Source organism: Alexandromys fortis, unplaced genomic scaffold (assembly GCF_014885135.2).
Source record: "Alexandromys fortis isolate MF-2015 unplaced genomic scaffold, M_Fortis_MF-2015_v1.1 scaffold_18, whole genome shotgun sequence".
In the NCBI taxonomy this organism is placed as follows: Eukaryota; Metazoa; Chordata; class Mammalia; order Rodentia; family Cricetidae; genus Alexandromys; species Alexandromys fortis.
The window spans coordinates 18,676,538-18,700,332 of record NW_026067897.1 but is presented as its reverse complement, the minus strand read 5'-3'; the positions used below and the strand labels follow the sequence as shown (position 1 = coordinate 18,700,332).

General features: G+C 45.2%; 1 protein-coding gene across 2 annotated transcripts in view; it reads right to left on the bottom strand.

Moving 5' to 3' along the window:
• Abca1 (ATP binding cassette subfamily A member 1) overlaps positions 1–23,795 on the bottom strand; it is a 114,867-nt gene that overhangs the window by 87,465 nt on the left and 3,607 nt on the right. For both annotated transcript variants that reach the window (XM_050164778.1, XM_050164771.1), the window contains exons 2-3: positions 10,379–10,544; positions 57–150 (exon numbers count right to left, since the gene is read on the bottom strand). In XM_050164778.1, the coding sequence (XP_050020735.1) occupies positions 57–150; positions 10,379–10,444 (160 nt within the window). In that variant the 5' untranslated portion in view covers positions 10,445–10,544. The remainder of the gene's footprint in view (positions 1–56; positions 151–10,378; positions 10,545–23,795) is intronic.

Below are 23,795 nucleotides of genomic sequence, written 5' to 3'. Positions count from 1 at the left end.
GGTTCCACATCTCATCGGCCATCACCAGGTCTCAGGCATGGTCCACGGATACTCACACTCATGCTGTTCATAGGGCGGGTAGCTCAGGCGGACGGAGATCAGGATCAGGAAGATGAAGAGAGGCCAGGCCACTTCCAGTAACAGCTGACACTGAACCGAAAAGAAGACACAATCGTGTGAATTTTTAAAAAAGGTAACAGGAGAGCCAGCTGCTATCGGCTCTGAGAAATCCGCAGAGAAGCTCAGCAATCGACTGACTTTCTGTGTCTCTCTCTCTCTCTGTCTCTGAGCTTCAGTTTATTGAACACCACCCTGTAACATCCCATTCTATACCTGTGTCTCCTTTAAGGCAGAAAAATGATTCCTGCCTGCTTCTTCAGACTCCCTTCTGTGCAGTCCTCAAGACTAAGCCATTACACTTGCAGCCGAAGCTAGGAAGCCCTTCTCTTATGCCCTCACCCCAGAAACTCACACAGGTCCTCAGTCACACCTCCCCAAGCCCTGGATATGATCTGTTTCTATCGCCGGTCTCCACACTGCACCCTTAAGATCTCACTGGGAGCATTCTTCATTGTAGAATACATTCATTTACACTATGGTTTGTCATGGCCCCTTGACGACCCTTTCTATGAGAAGCAAACTGTCTCAGGATGACTGGAACTTTGGAGTGTTGGGGGATTTTGGATTTTTACTTTGCTGTTTGTTTTTCCTAGTTGAAATAAGGACCTTTTAATTTTCTAAGAACTTTGGCATGGCTTCTTCATACCAAGCTCATTTTTTTTTTTTTTTTGATCTTCAGGAGGGAAACTGAAACAAGATGGAAGCTGCGGATGTTCCAGGATAAAACCATTCGATTTTAATGTTCTCCCATGTTCTTCTAACATTTCCTAACAAAGCCCTGCTACCAACAAACTCTAAAGAGCAGTTCACACCAACAGCGCCTCAGGACAGATAAGGATGAGAGACATGAAGAACCATGGTTCTCTGGAAGAACCATGCTGGAAACGGGTCCCTAAGAGCAAGGACTCATCTGACTAAAGATGTCTGCAAATAATCCCACAAAAGCGACAAAGCCTTTAAGTTTGAAAATGGCATCGAGTCCTTTTCTCTTTTGGATAGGAAATCATCACATTATACAAGTTTTATTTGCCAATTATACCTAGATAAACTGGGACTCAGGGGAGGTTGGGACATGACTTTCTCCCAGAGAATACAGCCTGGATTCCCTGGACCCTGAAAATGACTTATCTACCAGTGAGACTGGAGCCCTTCCTCTGAGGTCTCAGTATTCTGTGTCTTATCAGCAGTTGGCACAGCACAAATGTATTACATATGCACTTCTCTCCTCTGTTCTTCCCAGTATGTCTGCAAGTATGGTTAGGGCTAAACGTGGTAAGCATTTATGGAGTAAGAGAATGAACTGAAGTTTATAAAATCAGGAAAACAGAAACAAAAATCAGCTGATCTCGCTGGGAAAGCAGTTTGGCAATATGCATTCAAAAGGCATGTTTATCCCCTTTGACCAAGTAATATTCCTGGGAATTCATCCGAAGAAGCAATGTTTAAAAAAAAAATCTCAGAAGCTGCATACATGAATCTATCCATTCACTGAATGCTCCGACTAAAAATATGGTAAATAAATAACTTAATGGTACAGCAAAGGGGAAATGATTGCATTAAGGTCCATCGAGTGGCAATTTGTTACTTGATCATTATAGCAATGCTCATAAAACACAGATATTGCTAACCAAGAACACAGGACACAGAACCCTATGCAATCTAAGCCTGCGGCTTTATAAAACCACTCATACACATGACTTAGCAAACACAGAAATAAAGCTTCTAAAAATGGCAGGATGGTAAATGAATTAGGGAAGAATAATGAACCCTGAAAGTCTAAACAGAATGTAGGCAAGCAGTCATTTATCTTGAGGCTCCGGAGCCGCTATTTCAACTTACAGCATAAACAACAGCTACCGTTTACGGACAGCCCAATATGTGTACTAGGCTCCTATCACTTCCTTAATCCTCAGAACATCACTGAGGGCTTGGCACCCTTCCTGTTTCCATTTTACACTGAAAAGCCTACTGCCTACGGAAGAGCGAGCCAAGGAAGCAGTCAACAGCAGAACTGAGATCAGGGGCCAGTTGTACTTGATTTCAGAGTCACATGAAACTCTATTTGACCTGGCAGGCCATCTCCAGTAGGAAACAACACACCTCCCTATGCAGCATGAACTAAAAATGTCTACAGGGCCCACAGACACAAGATGACCCCACGCCGTGGAGATGGGTAACAGTTAGAGCTAATATGAACCTCTACAGCATACTTAGTAATTTCTGTGCCTCTCGTCACAAAAATCTCATAGTTCACAGTGACCCCATCTTGCAGGCTGCAATGATACTATTTTATAAGTAAAGAACAGAGGTTCAGACAAATTATGAGCTGCTGGAACTAAAATCTTTCTTCCTGTATCAATGCAGTACCCGCCAGACTGCCTTGGTCAGAGCTGTGCTGGAGACACACACCTAACAAACGTCATATGCCCTTAGGTGGAGCTTAGCATGGGCCAACCCCGCAGGGCACAGATCCGACCCAAGAAAGCAAACCTTGTAATTCTGGACACCTCTGCAGTTCCACGCTTACAGTCTACAAAGAGGCAGGTGCTCAGATGATGTTGGCCAGCTGAAAGAATGAATGGATCGTTGCTGAGGGCCGTACCCCATACCCACAGTTCTTGCACACAAAGAAAATCTTAGACATCATTTTCAGGAGGTGAAGCCAAAGTGTGCAAGCAGACTAGGGTATGAAGGAAACAGACCATGACAATTACAAGAGCCAACACTCAACTAAATTATATATAAATATATACATTTCATATGTGTATGTCATAGTCAGACAACCAAATTAGTACTATTACTATTATTACACACTTTACATATGAAGAAACTGGGACTGATTATTAAATTATCTATGAATCCTGGTATACAAAAAAGCTTAGATCCAAAGTTAATCTAACTTAGGGGCTACTTCTCTTAGCCACTATTCACATGAATTTCTTGTAGCCCCTTTCCCCTACCATGTAGAACCTGTAGATTACTGGTCTTTCAAAGTGTGTACTGAACATTTGAGCGCACTGGCACAGGAAACCTCTTCCTAAATATAACCCCGGTAGCACAGACACTAGAGAAAAAATGAGACCTCCTGAAACTCAAAAGCTTCTGTAAAGCAAAGGACAGGGTCCACAAGACAAAATGACAGTCTACAGAATGGGAAAAGATCTTCACTAACCCCACATCAGACATAGATCTGATCTCCAAAACATAGAAAGAACTCAAGAAACTGGTTGTCAAAAGAACAAATAATTCAGTAAAAAAAAAAAAAATGGAGTACCTCCCTCTAGAAACTGAACTTGACTTCCTCAGGAATGCGATTCATTAAAATCAGCTTTCTCCTCCATCTCTAACATGCCATCCTCCCTAAGAGTAACGCTGGAGTAAAACAGCTTAGGAAAGACACTGTGCTTGTCCCATCAGGAGCTCCTACAGAACGTTCTTCAAACTCTCCCGTGCGGACACCCACTGTGCGCCTTCCCTCCACAGAGTTACAAGGGTGGGGAACGTCGTTCTCGAGAAGCAATCTCCACAGTCATGGCCGCCCTAGGGAACCCCACAGCATACTCTGTCCTTCTCCTAACTCCCCATCTCTGGCCTGGGGATAAGAAGCAGGTGCCTCTGCAGGAGGACTTCTCAACAACAGTATTCGGGCTCTGGGGCAGATACTTGCGATGGGATGTTTTCCTACCAACTATGCTGTGGCTAGGCAGCACCCCTGCCCTCTGCCTCTCCATCCCAGCAGCACAAGTGCATCCAGGATGGTGCCAACCCCATGTCCCAGGAAGTGCTCTGTCTGCAGTTGTAAGGGACACAAAGTCACAACATACAGCCTAGGTCAGCGGGGCTGCAGTCAGGACCTTCCATCAGCACCAAACATTTCTGCATTTTCCTTTAGGGCTGTGCCAGGCTGCGCTCACCACAGACGTTCACTGTCCGCTTGGGTTTTCAGGTCTAACTTTTGTTCTTGGTTGCAGAGGCTAATGCACCGTAGCCACGAGTGCATCTCACTGCCCAGCCTATGGACACAGCAGCGGTGCTCTTGCGGTCAAGATTGATCCTAATTAACATAAGGATGGGGTGGTTCCTGGCTGTCTCTCTCTCTCTCTCTCTCTCTCTCTCTCTCTCTCTCTCTCTCTCTCTCTCTCTCGCACACACACACACACACACACACACACACACACAGAGACAGAGACAGTTAGTCAATGGAGTAAGATCTGGCCTGAGGAAAAATCTTCTGAATAACACTAATCAAAAAACAAAAAATGTATTTGAGAAAAGAAGTGACCGCTTCTCACCACTGAGCTGAGACTGAGAAGCCCGACAGTGCAGCAGGGCACAGACAAAGAACCAAAGGGAAAGACAGCAAAGCAAAAAGAGGAAAACACGCTTTCTGTCCCCAGCATGGTCGCTAATCTAGGAAACAAGGCAGAATTAACCAAAATGAGTTGAAAATGTGGTAAATGAATCTGAACCAAGGGAAAGACTTCTAGCAGCGGTGCTGTACGCTCCTGTGATGATGTGGAGTGAAATTTAAAAAAAAAAAATATTGACAGTAAGAACATACATTTAAAAAAAAAATAACACTTAGATAATGGCAGGTGTGGTAGCACATTCCTGTAATTCTAGCACGCTAGAAAGCAGAGGCAGGTGGATCTCTTTGAGTTTGAGGACAGCCTGGTCATGCAGGAAGGGCGCCAGGCTGACTCTGCCTGCATTAGAAACACAGGGAAATTGATGAGGCACACCTTTCAGTGTACCTGAGAGGATATTTCTGAAAGTTTTAACTGAGCGAGGAAGAGACCCACTCGAAATGTGAGCAGCAGTTCCTCAGTGAATCAACAGGGAAAGAGACATTCATCTCTCGCAGCTCCTCGGGGCAGGTGGAATGTGACCAGCCATCTCACGCTCTTTGACACTGTCCCTGCCGTGACTGGCTGCCTCCTCACACTGTGAGCCAAAATAAACCCTCTCTTCCCCATGTCGCCTCTCATCAGGTATTTGAGGAATTACCCAGCATTGAGAAAAGTTAGACCGTGACAAACACTTGTCACGAAACTAAACGGGAGACTCCAGAATACTCCCCTACATGGATAAGGTTTTGTAAGTGTTCCCCCCGCCCAAAGTAGGAAAGGAATAACTGTCTAACGAAGTGTATAGACATGGTGAGATACAAAAATACAGAACTAACTTCAGACCTGTCCTTCATACCACAAATAATGGAAATTATGTGTGGAAAAACCAAAGTAAAAATCTTAAAGATCAAATCACTTCAAAGACAGAATGACAATTTAAACCAAGCTTACTCCCTAAAACTCTTAAGCCTGATGCAAAACCCTCAGAACCCTCATCATGACTGCTAAAACTGGTCCATCCTTTGGAAGGACACCTGGTCACACACTGCAAGGACCAGTGCACTTCGGCCCAGTACTTCTACTCCTGAGATCCCGTCCTAGAAAATAATACAAAGGTAAGAGAAGGCTATATGCATAAATCCTCCGAGGAATTCCTTTGAAACAGCGAACTCTAAGTGTTGTCAACAGGGTCAGAGCTTACAGGCCTTCACTGCTGACTTAACACACAGCTCTCTGGGAGGTCATGGCATCATTCCATGACAAACAGACTGGCAACCAGAAAGTCCAACGCCCCTCTTACTAACTTCCCAGTGATACTTTCTTCATCTGTGAAACAGATTTCACAGAATTATTGTGAGGGCGGAGGCATAATAGAAAAAGTACTTTTGAGGCTCTCAAGTGCAACCTACACATCCGAACTCATCACTTATCATATAGATTATTAACAAATATGAGAACATGCATACTAAGCAATGCTAAGCAAAGAAACACAGCTCATCAGTTGGAGTCCGTGCACAGAGTGACAAATGCCCTCTGGTGTTTCCACCACTCAGGTTACCTCAGAATCAAGATCTAGAAGATGAGCCTTATGAGGCGTGTCATGCCCACCTGAGGGGCTCCTTTCAGGTGTAAAATTACACTCAACTGTCCTTCCTTCACTCTATGGTTGGATCCTGTCTATCCCCAACGCATTTCCAGCCCGTCCCCCTTCAGTCAGCCAATGCCCTGGCTTCTCTCTGCTCCTGAAGCCAGAAACGCATTCCCTCCCAGTCTCTCGGTTCAGGATAAAGGGCATCTGAGGTCTGAACCCTAGATCTTTGCATGCTAACACCACTGCTTCTGTTCTGGGGCTCTAAGCATGACCTCGCATTCCCAATGACAGGCTTACTCGCACCTGAGTACAATAGGATCACCACTTGACTCCTAACGTGGATGCTGTAATGATATCTTTTATTTGCACGCTGGTTCGTTTCACGTCCTCTTCCCTCTATAAATTCTAGCCTCCATGAGGCCACATATAGTGCCTGTCTAGTCTATCACTGCATAACCCACCAGCAATGGATGCTCAGCAAACACCTAAGCGAAACAATGAACAATGACTTGTTCTAGTTCATGCCATCTGTAGAACAGAAAACCAAAGCTCTGGAGAAGCCACTGAGGCACGGGGCGGTCCAAGCTGGGGTCAGAACCGTGACCGTGGTTACTGAGCCAGGACTAAGGGTAGAGAAGAAATGTCCTTGGCACTGGAAACAGGAAAGGGAAATGAAGTTCCCACATACTCTGTGACTTTCTCTAAGAGCTGTGCAGGAAAGAGGAGTTCTAATTGTTTTCCTGTTTATTCCCTTTCTCAGGAGACCTTCCAATAGTAGTTCTCTAATTTATTTAAAAGTTAGAATATGCTGTTTCGCTTAAAGGGAAAAAAATACATTTGTCCACTTCACTTTGCTCCCTGTTTCAGGGAAACCTTGGCCTCTGGATCAAGCCCAAAGTCAGAGGAAGAGCCTGAAGTCCACCCCCTTTCCTGTCGCTGTTTGCACAGAATAACTGCTGCCCACACAAGCTGACTGGCACTTTGGACCCAAAGTGAGCTTTGGACCCTTTTGCAACTCAATCCAATGTATTCTCAGCCCAATAGAAACACTGGAAAACTAACTCTGGTGGACGGACCCCATGAGTGTACACAATGCGAGGACAGAGAGGGGTCCATAGCAGTCACCTGCAAACGAAGACACAAGGCCAAAGCTGCCTCTAGTTGGGGTTGCACTGGGGTTCACTGCTCAGCCCCAGGCTTTCACACCATCTTTCTATTCCTCCTAGATGCTCCAAGACTTTCAAACACCAGACCAGCAACCACATTTACCACTCATCAGGCAAATCCTTATGCATGTCGTAAGGGCGAGGCTCATGTCCTGGCCATGGGTATGGATGCTCTCAGGAGCAGGGGAACACACAAACATTTCAATGATTTTGGCTATCAAGGGGCTTCGAACTTCCGACTCTTTATAACAGGCAGTACAGTTAGTTCTAACTCTATGAGATAAGAAAGTGGTACCAAGGGCCCACACCGTTCCTATCTCTAAACAACATAACCAGGTAGACTAGACAGTAGCTACATATAGCCACTGCTGAGGCTAAACAAAAGCCTGCTTTAAAAGGTCCAGCCTGTCGGGAAACCAGGAAATGGGTTCTGGTGTTACCTTCAGAGCTGACCCTGCATCCATCAGAGTCCCGGCTCCTTCAACTGTACAAGAGGCCGGCCAGATCTTGACACCTGCTCTGCTCATTATGTATTTGGTGACTTGAAACACCTGCTTTTCTTGAAAGTAGCAAGGGTGATGAGTCAGAGAAGCTGGTAGGCAGCGGTATAGTATCTTACAAAGGCCATCTGTGGAGGGCAGTGTCCATACTTCCTATCTCCGCAAAAACTCTTCCCGAAATCGCCGCAGGCTAAGCCCACCTACCTCTCTAAACCTAATCCTTTTAAAGGCATAAACAGCACGGGACAAGAAGTAACTATCTCAACTCCAGCAAATACGGGCTCAGAGTAGCTGACCACATATCTTGTGTTCCCGGACAGTGTGCTTCCTGACTCCTGCTTGCCTGGGCACAGAAACCCATCTCCTGCCACGTCTCCTCGTCCTAAGCTAGGCGCTGCTATGCAGCTGCAGAGGATAGGAAAGGAAGGACAGCCACTGAGAACTGGAAAAAGGGGCTCAGCCTCTGGCCCCAGATTGGCTTCCGCTTGATGGATTTTGAGGATCTCTTCCCCACTTTGCACCTCAGTTTCTCTCTATATATGTCAAGTCTGATATCTGGAACAGGTTTCCCCCACGAGATCCCCTTTTTACTGGTAATGTGGTGGTTCTTTCTGTGACTTGCTAACACTAAGGGGCACATCAAGGCAGGAACAACTTGCCACCTGGTAGAAAAACGACATAGGGAGGAAAGGCAGCATTGTGGGCCAATGCTAGGAGCAAATGTAACAGGCTTAGGACCATCAGGACCGGGGAATAACTGCAAGGCGCAGGAGTCAGGCAAGACGGAAGTCAGAAAGGGCAAGATGTTTTGATAGAGAATTTTTTTTTTAAATGATACCATTAAAAGGTGATGTAAGGCTGGGTATGGTGGTGCACACTTGTAATCCCAGCACTCCAGAGGCAGACCCCAGGAGGATCAGGAGTTCAAAGGCACACTTCGTGCCTAGCTCACAGAAGCACCTTCCAATTGTCTTCTTTTAGTCTATTAATTTAATCATGTACATTCAATTTTGCTATTTTTACTTCCAATAAGAAAAGACAAATAGACTCTAGTCATAGGCCTCTCACTCGTGACCTTGATTCAAGTTCCCCATTTGTAACATAAAAAGCTGAACAAAAACTTTTCTAAAACTGGAAGTCTCTCTCTCTCTCTTTCTTGTGTGCTTGTGTGTGGGTGTGTACGCATGCGCGTGCACACGCACGCACGGTGCGTTTTCACATGAGCATTTGAAGGATTATACTTGGGTTCTCCATGAAGATTTTGAATTTTCTGTGTTTCCATTTCAACGATAGTCTGAACAGATCCTGGCAACACCTATCTGGATTTAATTACTTCAGCATAAGTTCTGGCACAAGCCTTCAAAGCTGGGGTTTTGTATCAGTGTGTGGAACTGGATGGATTGTGTCGGCAGGCTGCTGATGGCGTCAGACAAAGGGAAGCCAAACAGTATTAATAAACGCTGCCCAAAAACAGTGATGAAGAATTAAATCATTAGCACAAAGAAATAAAGCCTGGCCATATTCAAGATGACCAGCACTGCGTCACCCACCCCCATATTTCACGTGACAACTCATAATTTGAATTTCAGCTAAACAAAGTCTGTTTTCTTACCATACTTAAGGTGCTATGAATTTGAATTACAATGTTATCGTTTTCAATTCTGTTTGCATTTGATTTGTAAATCTATATGGGAACTATGATTCTCTCATCAGGGTTTAAATCAATTTTTAATTACATAATTAAAGTCACTTTATTAAAAAACATTAGTAAACAAAAGGATACCTTGGTATGTTCTCTTAAAAAAAAAAGATCTTCAAGTAACACGGAATAGTCTACTTGGAGAAAGACTGAATAAACTCCCTTCACCCCAGGCCTTTGAATTTCAGAAGATTATTTTTGGTTACGGGCAGGTTGAACATCTTTAAGATACTCAAGTGGGGATGAAGAAAAGTACAAGGCAGGAAAGAGGTTTAGAAGCGAGTTACAGAGACACGTAGCTAAGTCCAGAGAGCTGGATAAGATGACTGGGAAAGAATGGCGGGAGATAAAAGCACCACAGGGAAGGCTGACCTGAGCTTTGGGGAGCTGGCCTTGCCCGACAGCCTCACATTCCTCCATGGAAAAACTACATTCACCTGCGAGGTAATGGCGGTCCACATGGAAAGTGCGTGGCTTAGATACCACCACAGAAATGACAAGTCTCCGGTACTCTAATCTGCCTGGCTACTTTCACAGCTGAGGGAGGCAGTCAAGACTAATGCTGAGGTCACCAGGCACATCTCGATGATGGCTATTCAATACCTCACTTCACAGAAACACTGGGGCCCACGAGGCTGGTGGGTGGCTCCAGGCAGCTACCAGAACTTCAGTGAACAGAAACAACAGGGTGATCGGGGGGTCATTATCTACCAGGTGGAACTGGTCAGAACTCATGCCCAGGAACCAACAGAAACCCAAGCTAATGGTTCTGTCTGACTGAACATGTTTCCACCATGCTAAGCCATGGGACCACATCACAGCCACACAGGCCCATGCCCGAATGTGCGGGACTCATTCAAGAACCACCATGTGAAGACCCTCCCTCCTCCAACTCCCAGGCCAGCCCCTATGGAGAAAGCACAGAAGCAGCCCACAGAGAAACCCACTCTTACTGTTTGTCGTCTTCGGAACGTCAGGTTCTTCCACAGCAGCAACCTTAACTGAGGCCAACAAGCCATGTTACCTCTGCTGGCACCCAGAGCGACCTGTGCATGTGGCTCGAGAGCCCTGGAGGAAGCGGCCAGCGCGTGCAGCAGTGACGCTGTGGCTGGTCATTAACTGGAAGATAAAGCAGGAGGAAAGAGATGTCAGTCACGGCTTTGAAGCCCTATGGCGAGGAGAGCTGTGGCTCCAGCCCTCTCACCAGACACCTCTAACATCTAAAACTATGTCTGGCTCCTCGTCCAAGGGTCATGAGTTAGGCTAGACAGCTAACCTCCAGGATCTCTAACAGACAGTGCTTCCGGAGGCTTATTGGCTAGAGTCTGGGAGCTAGAGGCAACGATCTTTATCACGTGAGTGTCACTGTTGGGATCGTTTAAGAGTGATTTGAGAGTGCAGCTATCGCCAGCCACGAGACAGGTCAGAAAGGGCATCCTGGAGTTGCAGAGGCCTGTCTCCTTCCCTATGAAAGATGTAGCCTACCAGGCAATGTTAGCAGCGTTGACAAAGCCTCCCTCAAGCCTGGAGTGACTTATGCTATTTCCTAGCATGCACTACAGATAATGTTTTCATCCGGGCACAAAGCTGAGTCCTTTAAGTGACAAATGGCATCATTAACCAGGCAGCTTCCCCAGGTGGGAAGCCAAGGATTGTCTTAGATGATCGTGACTAAGTACCAAAGAAATGCCACCAACACCTGGCTCCCGGGTGATAAGGGTAAGTCTGGTGTTGTGTCTCTGCAGAAAGAAACCAGGCCCCCACGGAGAAGAGAGCCTGCCATGAGCTCGGCATGGCTTCTGTGAAAGTGGCAGGCTCCCACGGTGGGGACATATGCAGCACACGTGTGGCCATGCCCTACCTACACCTGAGCACATGGACACTCCTCAAGTGTCACAGAGGCCTCCCCGGGGGGCCGTTTCACCATACTAGGGATTTTCATGGACAGGCAAGCCCTACGACAGTCTGTGTCCTAGCTACCCTCCACCCAGCTGTGTTTATTTAATGCGGGGGGGGGGGGGGATCTAAAGAGTTCTGCTAAGGCAAGCTAAGGAGCAAATGGAAATGGACTCATGCCGGAAGGAAGAGGATAACACAGGTTATTAGAGAGGGGACCTGTCAGCAGTTGGTAGTCATAAGCCATAAGCAGAAGCCATTATCAGGAAATGACAATGAGTGTGGCTTCTCGTGTAAAAAGTGGGAAATCAGGCATAAAGTACTAACAGGCATAAAATACAAGAACCACTCCTGGAGACAACCAAAAAACCTCTCTCTAAACCCATGATCTTAATCGACGCAAAGGAGGTTTCTGGTATCATTTGATAATTCCCTAATACACAAGGACTCAGATTTAAAATTTCTAGAAAAAAAGCAAAGCAAAACAAAAAGATAGTTGAAGAAATCGCTGTTCCAGAAAAAATAGATGCCCTATAATGGTTATTTCTAATTCATTTATTAGTGATACAATACATCAGAAACTTCTTTATTGCTGCTCAGCGAACCCAAAAAGGGCACAGACTACCAATAGTGCCTCACTGCAAGAAGAAGCCAACTTAGGCCAGTACCAAGAAGAAGCCCAAGCCAGTACCAGTTGGCTAGCAGTTCCCTGCTGAAAGAGGCCAACTCGACTCACAGCACTGACCAGCCAATGACCAAATTATCTTTAAGCGGCACTGAAAATACTGAATTAAGAATTAACTGGATTTTTCTCCTCTTAAAGCTGCTCTCCAGGAATCACTCAGTTGATTTACAGGGTACAGGAACTTTCCTCAGAGCCCACTGTAAAACGGAGGAAAGGCTGGAACACAATCCACTGTCACAAAAGGAAAACTAACCTCCAGAAAGACCCTGGTAAGCACTAGCCCCCAGTTCCCACTGTATCCATGGGACAAGACTTACGCTCTCTGAGCACCAAGTTCCTTGTTCTAACAAAGGGACACTGGCATCCACCTTCTATGGTATTCTGAGCATTACAGGAGGTGAAAGAAATCAGTTCAGAATGTAGTACAAGGGGTACAACAAAGGACAAAGAAACTCTGGGTCCCATTTGTAGAACTCATGCGCTGTGGAAGTTTGAATGTAATTGGCCTCCATACTCTCATAGGGAGGGGCACTATTAGGTAGGTGTGGCTTTGTTGGAGGAATTGTGTCACTGTGGGGGCGGGCTTTGAGGTTTCCTATGCTCAGGATATAGCCCAGTGTTCAGCTGACTTCCTGTTGCCTGCAAGCTGAGATGTAACCAGCACCAGGCTTGCTTGCGCTCGGCCATGCTTCCCATCATGATAATGGACTGAACCTCTGAAGCTGTAAGCGAGCCCCCTCAATTCAATGTCTTCTTTATGAGAGTTGCTGTGGTCTTGGTGTCTCTTCACAGCAATGAAAACACAAACTAAGACATCCCCACTCTTGGTTTCCCTGGTACCCTCCAGCAGAGAAATGGCTGTATCTTACCCAAAGAGAACATCCTGTTATTTCTAGTTTCTGGAAAGGTAGGAGTGAGCAGAGTTGGAAACAAGCTCTGAATCGCTTAGCATTAGTCTATGGACCGAATCCCTGTGTGGATTTGTTCCCTGACCCCTGAGCAGAGATGTTTAGAGAACGAGAAGCGAAGGCACTGTTCTATAAAGTGCCCCTGAGATTAGAGCAGGAAAAACAGCTTTCTTGGAGACCGTTTCCCTAGAAGTTGAGTTTCTGAGTCTCTGAGGCCAGTTTCGGACTCCAGGCTCCCCAGGGACACAGCATGGATGTCATGAGACCAGAGGAAAAGTCCCCATCTGGCTGTGCGATATGCAAACAGGCCACATTCCAGCCCAGTCCCTGCTGCCCACCTCAGCACCTCCCTGCCAACCGCGTAATCTCGCCCATGCCTTCATCTCAGAACGCAGAGATCAATGCTGAGGGCAACTTGACCCAAAGGTGGTGGGGAGGGGACAATGTCTGAACCCTTCTTTCCAGGAAACAAAAGCCAAAAGCCAATGGGACATTTCCATATCAATTTTCCAAGGAAGCAAAGAAATCACACTTTAAAAAAAAAGAGGCAATCGTGTGCACTGGATTTCTCAATGTCCCAAAGCATAACACACTCGCTCCTGCTCCTACACAGGTTTTCAGCCAGTGGCTGGAAAGGATTCCCACCTCAAAATCTTTGCCATGGCGATAGACCATTCTCGCCCTGATCCTGCATGCCCACAGTAACAACTCCAGCTGGTCTCCTTAGCTCCAGGCTCGTCCCAATCTCCCCGCTCTGACACAGAGAACCCACAAAGTGTTTGACTAAACCAAGAATTTAAAAATGGCACTTGCTCACCCTTTACCTGCTTCCCACCACCCTAGATGGAGTCTTCACCGAGGTTTACCCCTCCTCCATGGTGGGCCTCCAGCAACTGTCCCCTGCCCTGGCTTACTTGGCAAGGACCCTGGAACAGGCCCCTCACAGGCTAGGAACACGAGACCCTCCGTTGTGTTCCTCTGCCCTGAACACTTTCTCCAGCACTGTGGGCCTGCCTATTTCTCCATAGTTGCTACTAGCAACTCAGGAATCCTTCCTGATCGTTTCTGTTTCTCTCTACCCACACCTGAATGAGAAGGTTTTCTCCAGTGTTTTCTCTTGCAGGGTCTGTCCCCTCCTAGTTCAGGACAGGGGTATTTCTGGTCCTTCATCTCTGTTCTCTCCAGGGTGCAAATAAAGCAGTCCTGGATTTTTGGGAGCACTCAGAGGACATGGCCTCAATTCATTTTTTAAAAGATGGCCATGAGGAACGGGGTCTCAGAATCTGCTGGTGGTGGCATTTTGGGGCCTGTGGTAACTGAATACTCAAGCTTGATTAACTGATTCAGGCAAACTGTTCCCAGAGAGGGAGCTCTGTGTTCGGCTGCTTCCGTGGCATACTCCAAGTCACCAAGGTGGCTCCTCGGGCATCCTGGGAGGCATAAGTGAATCTAAGTCTACTTTGCATCAATGTCAGGTTTAGCTAAGAACCACATAGACCTCCCAAGACCACTGGGGTCATGGAACTGGCTTTCTGTCAAGTTTTGTGCTCAAGTCATTGGAGCAATCTCTCCAGTACTCAGCATTAGTCCTGTGTATCAATCTGGTAATTTCCACACCCCAAGCCTGATTTGTGAAAGATGGATCTGGACAAAGTGACTGCTCTAACCTTTAGGTAATTTGTGTAGCAATCTTCACTTGAAACGCTTCTGGCATTTCAAAGATTTTAGCCCACTTTGGAGAGAACAGAGAGCCCACAGAATACAAAAATCTGCTAAAACATAACCTTCCTAAATACGCAAAGATGCTTACTTTATTACTTGTAGGAAAACGTGAATTAAAAACACAATGAGAAACCACTAAACTTAAAAGCACTAGGAAGTGTGTGAAGTAATCAAACTCAATTACACCAATTTCAGGAACATAAGATGCAAGCGCCATTTCGGAAAACTTTGGCAGTTTCTTATAAAGTTCTGAAATGAATGAAACATTCAGTTCTGGAATGATCCAACCATCCCTCCCTAGGTATTTACCCAGAAGAAACAAGCACGCATATCCACACAAAGACACGTGTAAATTTTTACACGAGCCTCATGAATAAGAGCTAGTTGAAAACAACCAAACGTCTATCAACAAGAAATAAAAATAGTAAGTCATCGGCACACGCGACAACACAGACAAATCTCAGCAGCTGGATTCTTAGACAAATACCGCAGCAGACACAGAAGACAACTACATACCGCCTGACTTGAATTCTAAGACACTATGGAGCCAGACATGGTGACACGCACCTTTAATCCCAGCACTCAAGGGCAGAGGCAGGCAGATCTCTGCCAGTCTGGTCTACAGTGCTACAACCAGGGCTACACAGAAAAACTCTTGTTTCAGAAAAGAAATAAAACAATTATTTTTTTCCACTTATGGGAATAGTGAAGCGGGACTGAACCCAGGTCTCTGACTGCCAGAGGTTAGAGGTGACAAGGAGATAAGACCACAAAGGAGCCCGCACTACTCAATATTGGGAAAGTGGTTGAAGTTGCACCATCGTGTACAACTGGGGAAAGTCCAATTGTACACTTTAAAGGAGTACATCGTACAAAATGTAAATCACGCATCAATAAGCCCAACACCAGACAACCTTTCGATTATAGTAACTAACATGCCCCACAGGTCCAACTCTGCCTTAGATCTAAGGACTGCATAGCACAGAGCCTGGTTGGGGTGGCACCCCGAGAGGGAGTACTGCCAGAAAATACGCAATCATCACTTGGTAATTCTGCCAGACAACCTCAGCCGCAACTCTGCCTGGCTCCCATTAACCACAACAAATACTCAGTGGACGCCTGTCCCATGCCATGTGCTGCTGCAGATCCTGACTAGCACAGATCCTATTCTCAGGGTCCCTCTATTTTATCAGAGAAGGTGGGGAAAGGTGACAAGGGAGGGAGGTCCCCGCTCATGAAGCGCCTCTACCCGCCAACCTTCTGCTGCCCGCCACAGGTCACTAAAGCATCAACAATAATTATAATTCTTTTTATTTTTCCCTAGAACAAACTGTAAAGACAAACTCTATGACACTAGCAAAAGGAAACACACAGGGAGGGAGGGAGGGAGGGAGGGAGGGAGGGAGGGAGGGGCAGACTTTATAGGAAACTGATGGGAAGGGAAAACGATAACCCTCATCACTTTGAACTCTGCTTATCATCCTTTCTGACCAGGACACTTTGACATTTTGAACTTGACATGCGTTTTTCAAAGAGAGATGAGACGAGAGCGCTACCAAAAAGCAGAAGAAAGAAACTATAACAATTGGCAAAGCAGAAGAATTTACCCACTCCGTTTGCATAGTCGAAAGAAAAACAAGACCTCCTTCCCAAGACTACCCTACCCCGAAGCAGTCTCCTGATGGAAAGGCGGGAGAGGAAGCGTGTGCGTGGTCACACGGTTACCAGAAAATACGGCTATATGGGGACAGAAGGCTGGGCCTTTCCTGTTCCTTCCTGCAAGCATACAACCGGGATGCCAGCGCTAGGCTCCACGAGACGGAGTCATTCAACCCGCGCCTGCAATGCCTCAGCCAGTGCCGCTTTCCCAACAGCAGAAGTCCCCAAGCAGTAACCACAAGGCTCATGTCATGGGACTGAGAAGTCAGCCCTCTGGGACAGGAAAGCGGTGGGGGGTCCCAAGTCTGTGCTACATCTGATCTCTGTATTTGCAGACAGTGTGCCTTGGGATTTAGGAGACACCTCCATCACATTCTCCTGCAACCTTACAGGCTGAAATGGTGAGGGCCCCCAGAAGCAAATGACCTACCTACACTTATGAGTGGGCACTCAGATGGCTCTTAAATCCCCTTTTTTGAGAACAGTCACATGCCCTTTCCCACTACGCTGTTTATCTTATGACTCTGTTTATTCTTCTGAATGCACGCATGTCTTCTACCCGTTGCATCCAAATAGCTCATAAACTCAGGATGCACACCCAGCAACCGATTTTCATTCTCAGGAAATAATGGTTATATGAGTTACTCTCCCAAACTGCCAATAAATAAACGAGTGTGCTTGTCTATGTGTGTGTGTGTGTGTGTGTGTGTGTGTGTGTGTTCGGCTTTTTAAAGACAGATTACTGCTATAGTTTGCAGAAATGAGATGCGCAGTGAAATTTCTGACCCTAGCCGCAGGCATGTCTCAATACACCGTCTGCGGATTTCCTTTTCTTAGATGAGGTAAAATGAACAAATATAAACATCATATCTACGCTTTTCCATATCATGAAATGGTGAAGCAGTAAACCACAAAGCAGGAGGTAGACCCAAATGTAGCAGATATGCAAAAAGGTGCCGAGCTCAACTGATTGCCTATTCATGAGATACTAAGGCAAAAAACCGAGAAACACAGCTGAGGCTCATGCCTCATCCCTGGAGAGTCGTGCAAGGTCCTGTAAGATTGGGTACGAAACCTGGAACCCCCGCAGTGTGTGTGTGCTTTAGAAAAGGCCTGTTCTCTAACAGCCTCCCAGAGCCTATGTCTCTGGATCAGTAGCCATGTTCAGGGAGAAGCATAATGAGGTTATTAAAGGCCAGGAGACCTGGCCTGCACAGGCTCGCTGCACCCGTGATTTAAGACCAGACTTAAATCAAGGCTGCTTGGAGTGGGAGGGATTGGTAGACAACCTGTAATTTCTCCAGGGTGACCCACCAGTTTAACACACGCCTGAAGCTAAGCTGATTGCCTTGAAGTAGCTTTCCTGGCCTCCAGTCACTGACTCACTGGCCCCGAAGCCATCCTCCTCAGTGGTCCCCCTCAATGCCACGCCCCTCCTGAGTTTTCCAACCATATCATAAACCTACAGCCCCACGAAACAGGTCTGAGTTAGGAGACCTACAGATGGACCACTCAGCTATGCCAGAAATGATGTTGCCCCCTAAAGGTAATATTTTCACACTGAAATTTGTGCAAACAAAACGGGCAAGAGGTCTTCATGACTTCAAGAAGTCAACCCCCAAATGAATTCGTTTTGTCCTCCCAGGAGAGCATCACTATTTCAGAAGAGGCTCTGCTCATAGTCACTCAATTAGAAATTCAGAACTCATGACACTCTCAATCCCAACAAGTCTAACTAGGGAAGCAGAAAGTTTCAAAGTACCAAATGCATCATATGTACTTCCTTATTCATGACAATAAGGTTATAAAGAGCTGCAGACATGTTTTCTCCAGCCTGGAACACATATCCAACTTTTCAAGACAAAACTCTATTTATTTTTGAAACTAACAGCTTTATTTTCAAGGCAAGAGATCTGAAATTAAAAACAAAAACCAAAAGCTGAAGTAAGTAAGTAAGGCATGGGTGCTGTCCCAATCTGTTACAAGCCTTTGAGAAGCAGGTCCTCATGTGGCTGACAATTCTATTCCACAAGAGACCCTAAAAGTATAAAGCTATTCCCACCGTGTCATCGACAGTTAGACAGCCAATGGCCCTCTTCACCACCCTCGGCACTCCAGGGTTGCTACCAGCTAAATAAAAAGTCTCACAACTTTTTAGAACATTCTGGAAGCAGATATGTATAGAACCCAAATCGTTGTTTCTCTGTGGTAAAACTAGGGGAAAATTCTAATAAAATGTCAGAGACTGCCCCTCACCTGCCGCTGATCTCCACTAAAAAACAACATGGAACAAACATCAAAGAAGAATTTAGCGAATAAAACAAGTGTTTGCTTTTTCCCTGCTCAGGGTTATGGAGCACACAGAGAGGTGAACCTTCCCTTAGTCAAGAGCTCAACTTATCAGTGTGACTGATTGGTCATACATAAGGAGATATGTAAAACCTTCCACTGCGATCACAATGCTAGCGGAAGAAGGACTTTGGCAGGAGAGTATTGCATTCCTTAACCTTCATCTACAAGCTATCTGCAAGCCCAGATTTGCAGATAAATTTGACTGGATAATGTGCCCTGTTGTTCTAAGATGTTGTTTTCCAAGAACATCTTGGGAGGTGTGGCTCGGTGGCTTATCAGCGACAATCACGTCTCTGGCTCACATCTCTGAAGGATGCTCTGGTGTAGCAGCAAAAAAAAAGGTGTTGGAGTCTGAGAACATTCATTGACTCTGGGACCCTGGAGACTCTGAGGCCCTGCCTCCTCTGCATAAAACAGTGCTAACGATGTATATAAAACATTTATCCAGTTCCTGGAACAAAGTAAGTACAGTGCACATCGCTATTAAAACGATGCGAGCAAGCTACCCACTTTAGAGAGGGAAGCTTCCAGCCAGGGTGGGGCTGAGAGTGGGCAGGCCATTAAAGGACTCGCTCTCCTCTCTTGGTCCACAGAGGGTACCATTTCCTTCAAGGGTCTTTCCAGAGAACACTGGAGCACTCTCCACTGCCCAGAGCATGGGCACAAAGGAAACTCACCTTGGTATCCTTGGTGTCGCTTCGGGATACCATGGTTTTTGCAAAATCACCTTACAAAATTTATACAATCTCCACATTGTCCCATCATCAGCTCATTTCTATATCCTACAGATATGGAAATATCCAACAAATCTTGCTTAGGTTTTACCTAGGGCTTCCTCTGTGCCATTGCTTGGGTCCTGCCTAGAGCATCCTCTGTCCCATTGCTTGGATCCTGCATATAGTATCCTCTGCCCCATTTTCTGGAGTCTCTAAATCAATTACATTAGAAATCACGGCTTACCTTCTATCTCTTTTTGGATCTCCCCACACGCTTCTCCAGGACTGACTTATCAAGTAGGTCCTGCTAAATGATAGATTGTTTAAATGGCCCTAAGACACGGCAATGTGGCCAGCTGTGTAAAACAAAACAAAACAAAACAAAAAACAACAACAATAACAAAAAAACAATAAATAAGCAAACAAGAGAACAACAAAACTAAGTTCAAACGGGACAGTATGTCACTTGATTTTCCTCAACATGGCTCTCATTTATTAGGAATTAAATTACTCTCAAAAGAGCAATACGGTCTGCAACTAGCCAGGGTAAGGTTCTAGGACCATACCAGTTAAAAACGAGGCCTTTCCTAGGGGCTCAACCCAAAACATAAAACAGAACTGCTCAGGCACCTGGAGTTCCAAGGCCATGAGTTCAAAGATTCCTTAGGAATCCTTTCAACAGCTGGTCCCAGCTTTTCCACCTGGACACTTTACCTTCTTCAATTAGCTTACTTAGCTGCTCATTTAGGTTTGGTTTTGTTTTTTTGAGACAGGGTTTCCCTGTGTGGCCCTGATTCCTGGACCACTTTCTGTAGACCAGGCTGCCCTCAAACTCAGAGATCTCCCTGTCTCTGCCTCTGAATGCCAGGATTAAAGGCGAGTGCCACCACCCGTCTGGCATCCAGGGCCAACTTAGAGAGCAGGCGACTGACTGACCCCAGGACCCTTCTCCAGACTGTCCTTTCCCCAGCCAGCTCCTGAAGCTGTATAAACAGATGCAGTATGTCCCAAACATGTCAGTTTCACAGCCCAGCAAGCGCCAACTAACCAGATAAGTGAGAATTTCACGAGGATGCCAGCTAAGACACAGAGGCACACACCTTCCCTCCGAACTTACAGATACCTTTTCCACAAAAGGTGAACTAAGCCACTTTGCTAACCACCTAACTAAAGGAAGCTTAAAAGGAGAAATAAGGCAGGGTGATGGTGGTGCACGCCTATAATCCCAGCATTCGGGAGGCAGAGGCAGGCAGATCTCTGTGAGTTCGAGGCCAGCCTGTCTACAGGAGTAAATTCCAGGACAGGCTCAAAAAATAAAAATAAATAAATAAATAAATAAAAATTTAAAAAAAGGAAGAGGAGTAAAGTTTACAATTGATTCTGAAAAACAAAACTTTTTAACGGTGTGTTTGCTTTTTAAGTTTTTTATTTTATCTATTTTATATTTTAGTATTGACAATGCCAACACTGTTATTTGAGGTTTGGGAGGATCACGCAAAAAGAAATCCATCTCACTTAAGTCCAGTAATATCAGGACTCTATGCATTCCTTTCGTTAAAAGTGACTCTGTTCTTAAGATTCCACACATCAAATATTTAGAGTACCAAAGGAAAACTATTCAGAGGAAAATGGAACTAAACTACTGGGTGGGACTTCTGCTAGACAGACAGAGAGAGAGAGAGAGAGAGAGAGAGAGAGAGAGAGAGAGAGAGAGAGAGAGAGAGACTGACTGTGAGTTTACGGTATCATATAAAAATTCACACACTCCAGTCTCTAAGCAACGATGTACTAAGTGGTGACATCAGGTGAGAGCCAGTGTCCCCATGTGGAGCTATTTGAGGAGAGAGTGCCCTGCTGGTCTCTGCAAGCACATCCACTCACTCCCCAATAAAAGCCACCAGATCCACTCTTGGGCAGGGAGAGAGCCACACTCTGGCCATGTGAAATGCGGCTAGCACTGCAAACTGGGCAAAGGCAACATCTCCACGAAATCTGCAAATCCCCTAAGGCTGACAACCAAATACACAGAACTTGACCAAAGGCTTGCTTTATTTTTAATTCAAGATCTTACTACCATTAACACCATAGTTAACATTTTCCAAAAATACACCTGCCTCAAATACCAATTAACACTCTCCAACCAAAATTTAGTGCCAGGATTTTACATGTTTGCATAAAGACAACAGCGCCTAGAAAACCCTCAACGTCCAGGATTTTTGTACAAATTTCCTTCTCGTTTGAAGTTAAAGCTAACAGACACTTTGAATTTGAGAAAGCAAGGAGAGTTCCAGTTGGGAAACTCCTTATGGCTCAAACTGGCCCAAGAGAGGCAATAAACAAACGAGGCCTGGCCAATAGTTAAGATTTCAGTGTCCACTTAAGCCATGAATTTAGCCTTTTATGTACACGATTTCTCTTTTCTCTCCTAAAGGGCACTGTAGCTCTCCAAATTCTGTAAGAAGAAGAAGCCGGATCAAAGAAGCAAAAGACGAAGACTTTCATTTCTGATTAATGACTGCTCAGAGAAAGATCCCACTACGCTGGGACTCAAAACAAATCACAGGTCTTTATTATGAAGAGCCTAGAACAGATGATGTTAAAAACAAAAGGAGGCTGGAGAGAAGGCTCCGTGGTCAGCATCATTTGTTGCTCTTGCAGATGACCACTTTTGATTTCCAAAACCCAGTAGCGGCTCACCAGCATCCATAATTCCAATTCCACAAGATTCAATGCCCTCTTCTGACTTCACCAAGCATGCACTTGGTGCACAGACATACATATAGGCAAAACACACATAAATCAAATAAATTTAATTTTTAATAATTTAATAAAAATTTTAAAAATAAACAAAACAACAACACTGCCAGGGCCTAATGTACCCAGAATCCATAGAAATCACAATCAATCAGCTTGAGAAACCACCAGCACTGCCCCTACTCCCAACATTTAAAAAAAAAAAAAGGTTCACTTGCTTCCTCTTACACTGAGAGAAGGGGTGTATGCAGCGTTCACTTTGGGAATTAATAACAAAATGCTTACAGGAGCAGGAGCACAGAGGAGAGAGAATTTTCCTAACAGTTTCAAGGAAAAAGTCTGCTGTGGTGACGGTCCTGAAAGTCTTTCAAGGGCCCATGTGTTAAAGGTTCAGTCAGAGAGTGTTGGAATTAGAAGGTAGTGGGAGATACAAGATGCAGAGCCTGGCCTAGTCGTTCTGTGGGTCCTCAAAGAGGGCTGTAGCACCGTTATCCTTTCTTCATCTACTTATCTGTGAACAGACCCCTAGACTGACTGATTCCAGTCCTGACTACTGTGTGTCCTCAAATCCTTGGAAATGACACACTGAACACTGCATTTTTTAAGTCACACCAAAAAAAAAAAAAGTGTGAACAACAGAAATAATGCGTAAGAAACCACTGTTCCTTTTTAAAGTGTTTAAACACCTAAACCACCTGGTGAGTTATGCTTATCCATAAAAATAAATTAATGCATGATAGAAAATATTTGAATGGGGGACCATCACGGATAGACTATTGTCTCAAATCACAGCTTCCTCAAAAAGGGAAATGAAACTGGGTGAGTAAAACTGTTGGTTCTACTGAGTGATTGGGCCTAAATAAACAAGCACCAAACTTGATCGATGTACCGTAAACTAAGCCTTAATAATGTTCGTGGCTGTGTCGTTGTCTAACACTTTTCTGAGAATGTCTCATTTGTTTGAGTCATTTTAGGACACGGGAAGCAAGCAGCACCCAGCCTCTTAACTGACCGGTTGAAGTCTGTATCTGTCGATATCTGTATTAAAGAGACAGGACGTACATGGGAAACCTGAGGTCAAAGACCTCTCTTGAGAAAGGCGTGTGTGCCACAAGAAGACTAACACTAATTATTGTGAAAACTACACTACCCACACAATGTGCGGGGAAATCAGCTTCTGTAGGAGTGCAGGACGGGAGGGGATTGTGGGTCCAGGTGATTGTGAGGAAGGTGACATCCTTTTTGTTAGTCTTGAAGTCAGCTTACGAGCCTACTGAGTTTTGCGTTTATTTAGCAAAACAGATGAAAGTAAAATAGATCTTCAAACTTTTCTTTCCCTCTCTGTTTTAAAAGACAAGTGCAATGCTCCACAGCCACCAACAATAAACACAAACACACACCGGCTTCTTTACAGTCCATGTAGAATAGAATGCATGGCCTAGCCCAAGAGCTGCCTGGAAAAGCCACTGATTTCTGAGACTTTAACTTTCTCACTTCTTGTATTTTTAAAACGTACTGCCAGGCCCACTAGCTATAAGAATCTACTTTGAGGTCACACACTATTCAGAAAGAATTGACTGAGGAAAGAGTATTGTGTTCATTGAAAACCAAGTTTTCTTAAAAAAAAAATGAGAACTGAGCAAAATGTTACCACCTGGGTTTTTTTTTTTTTTTTTTT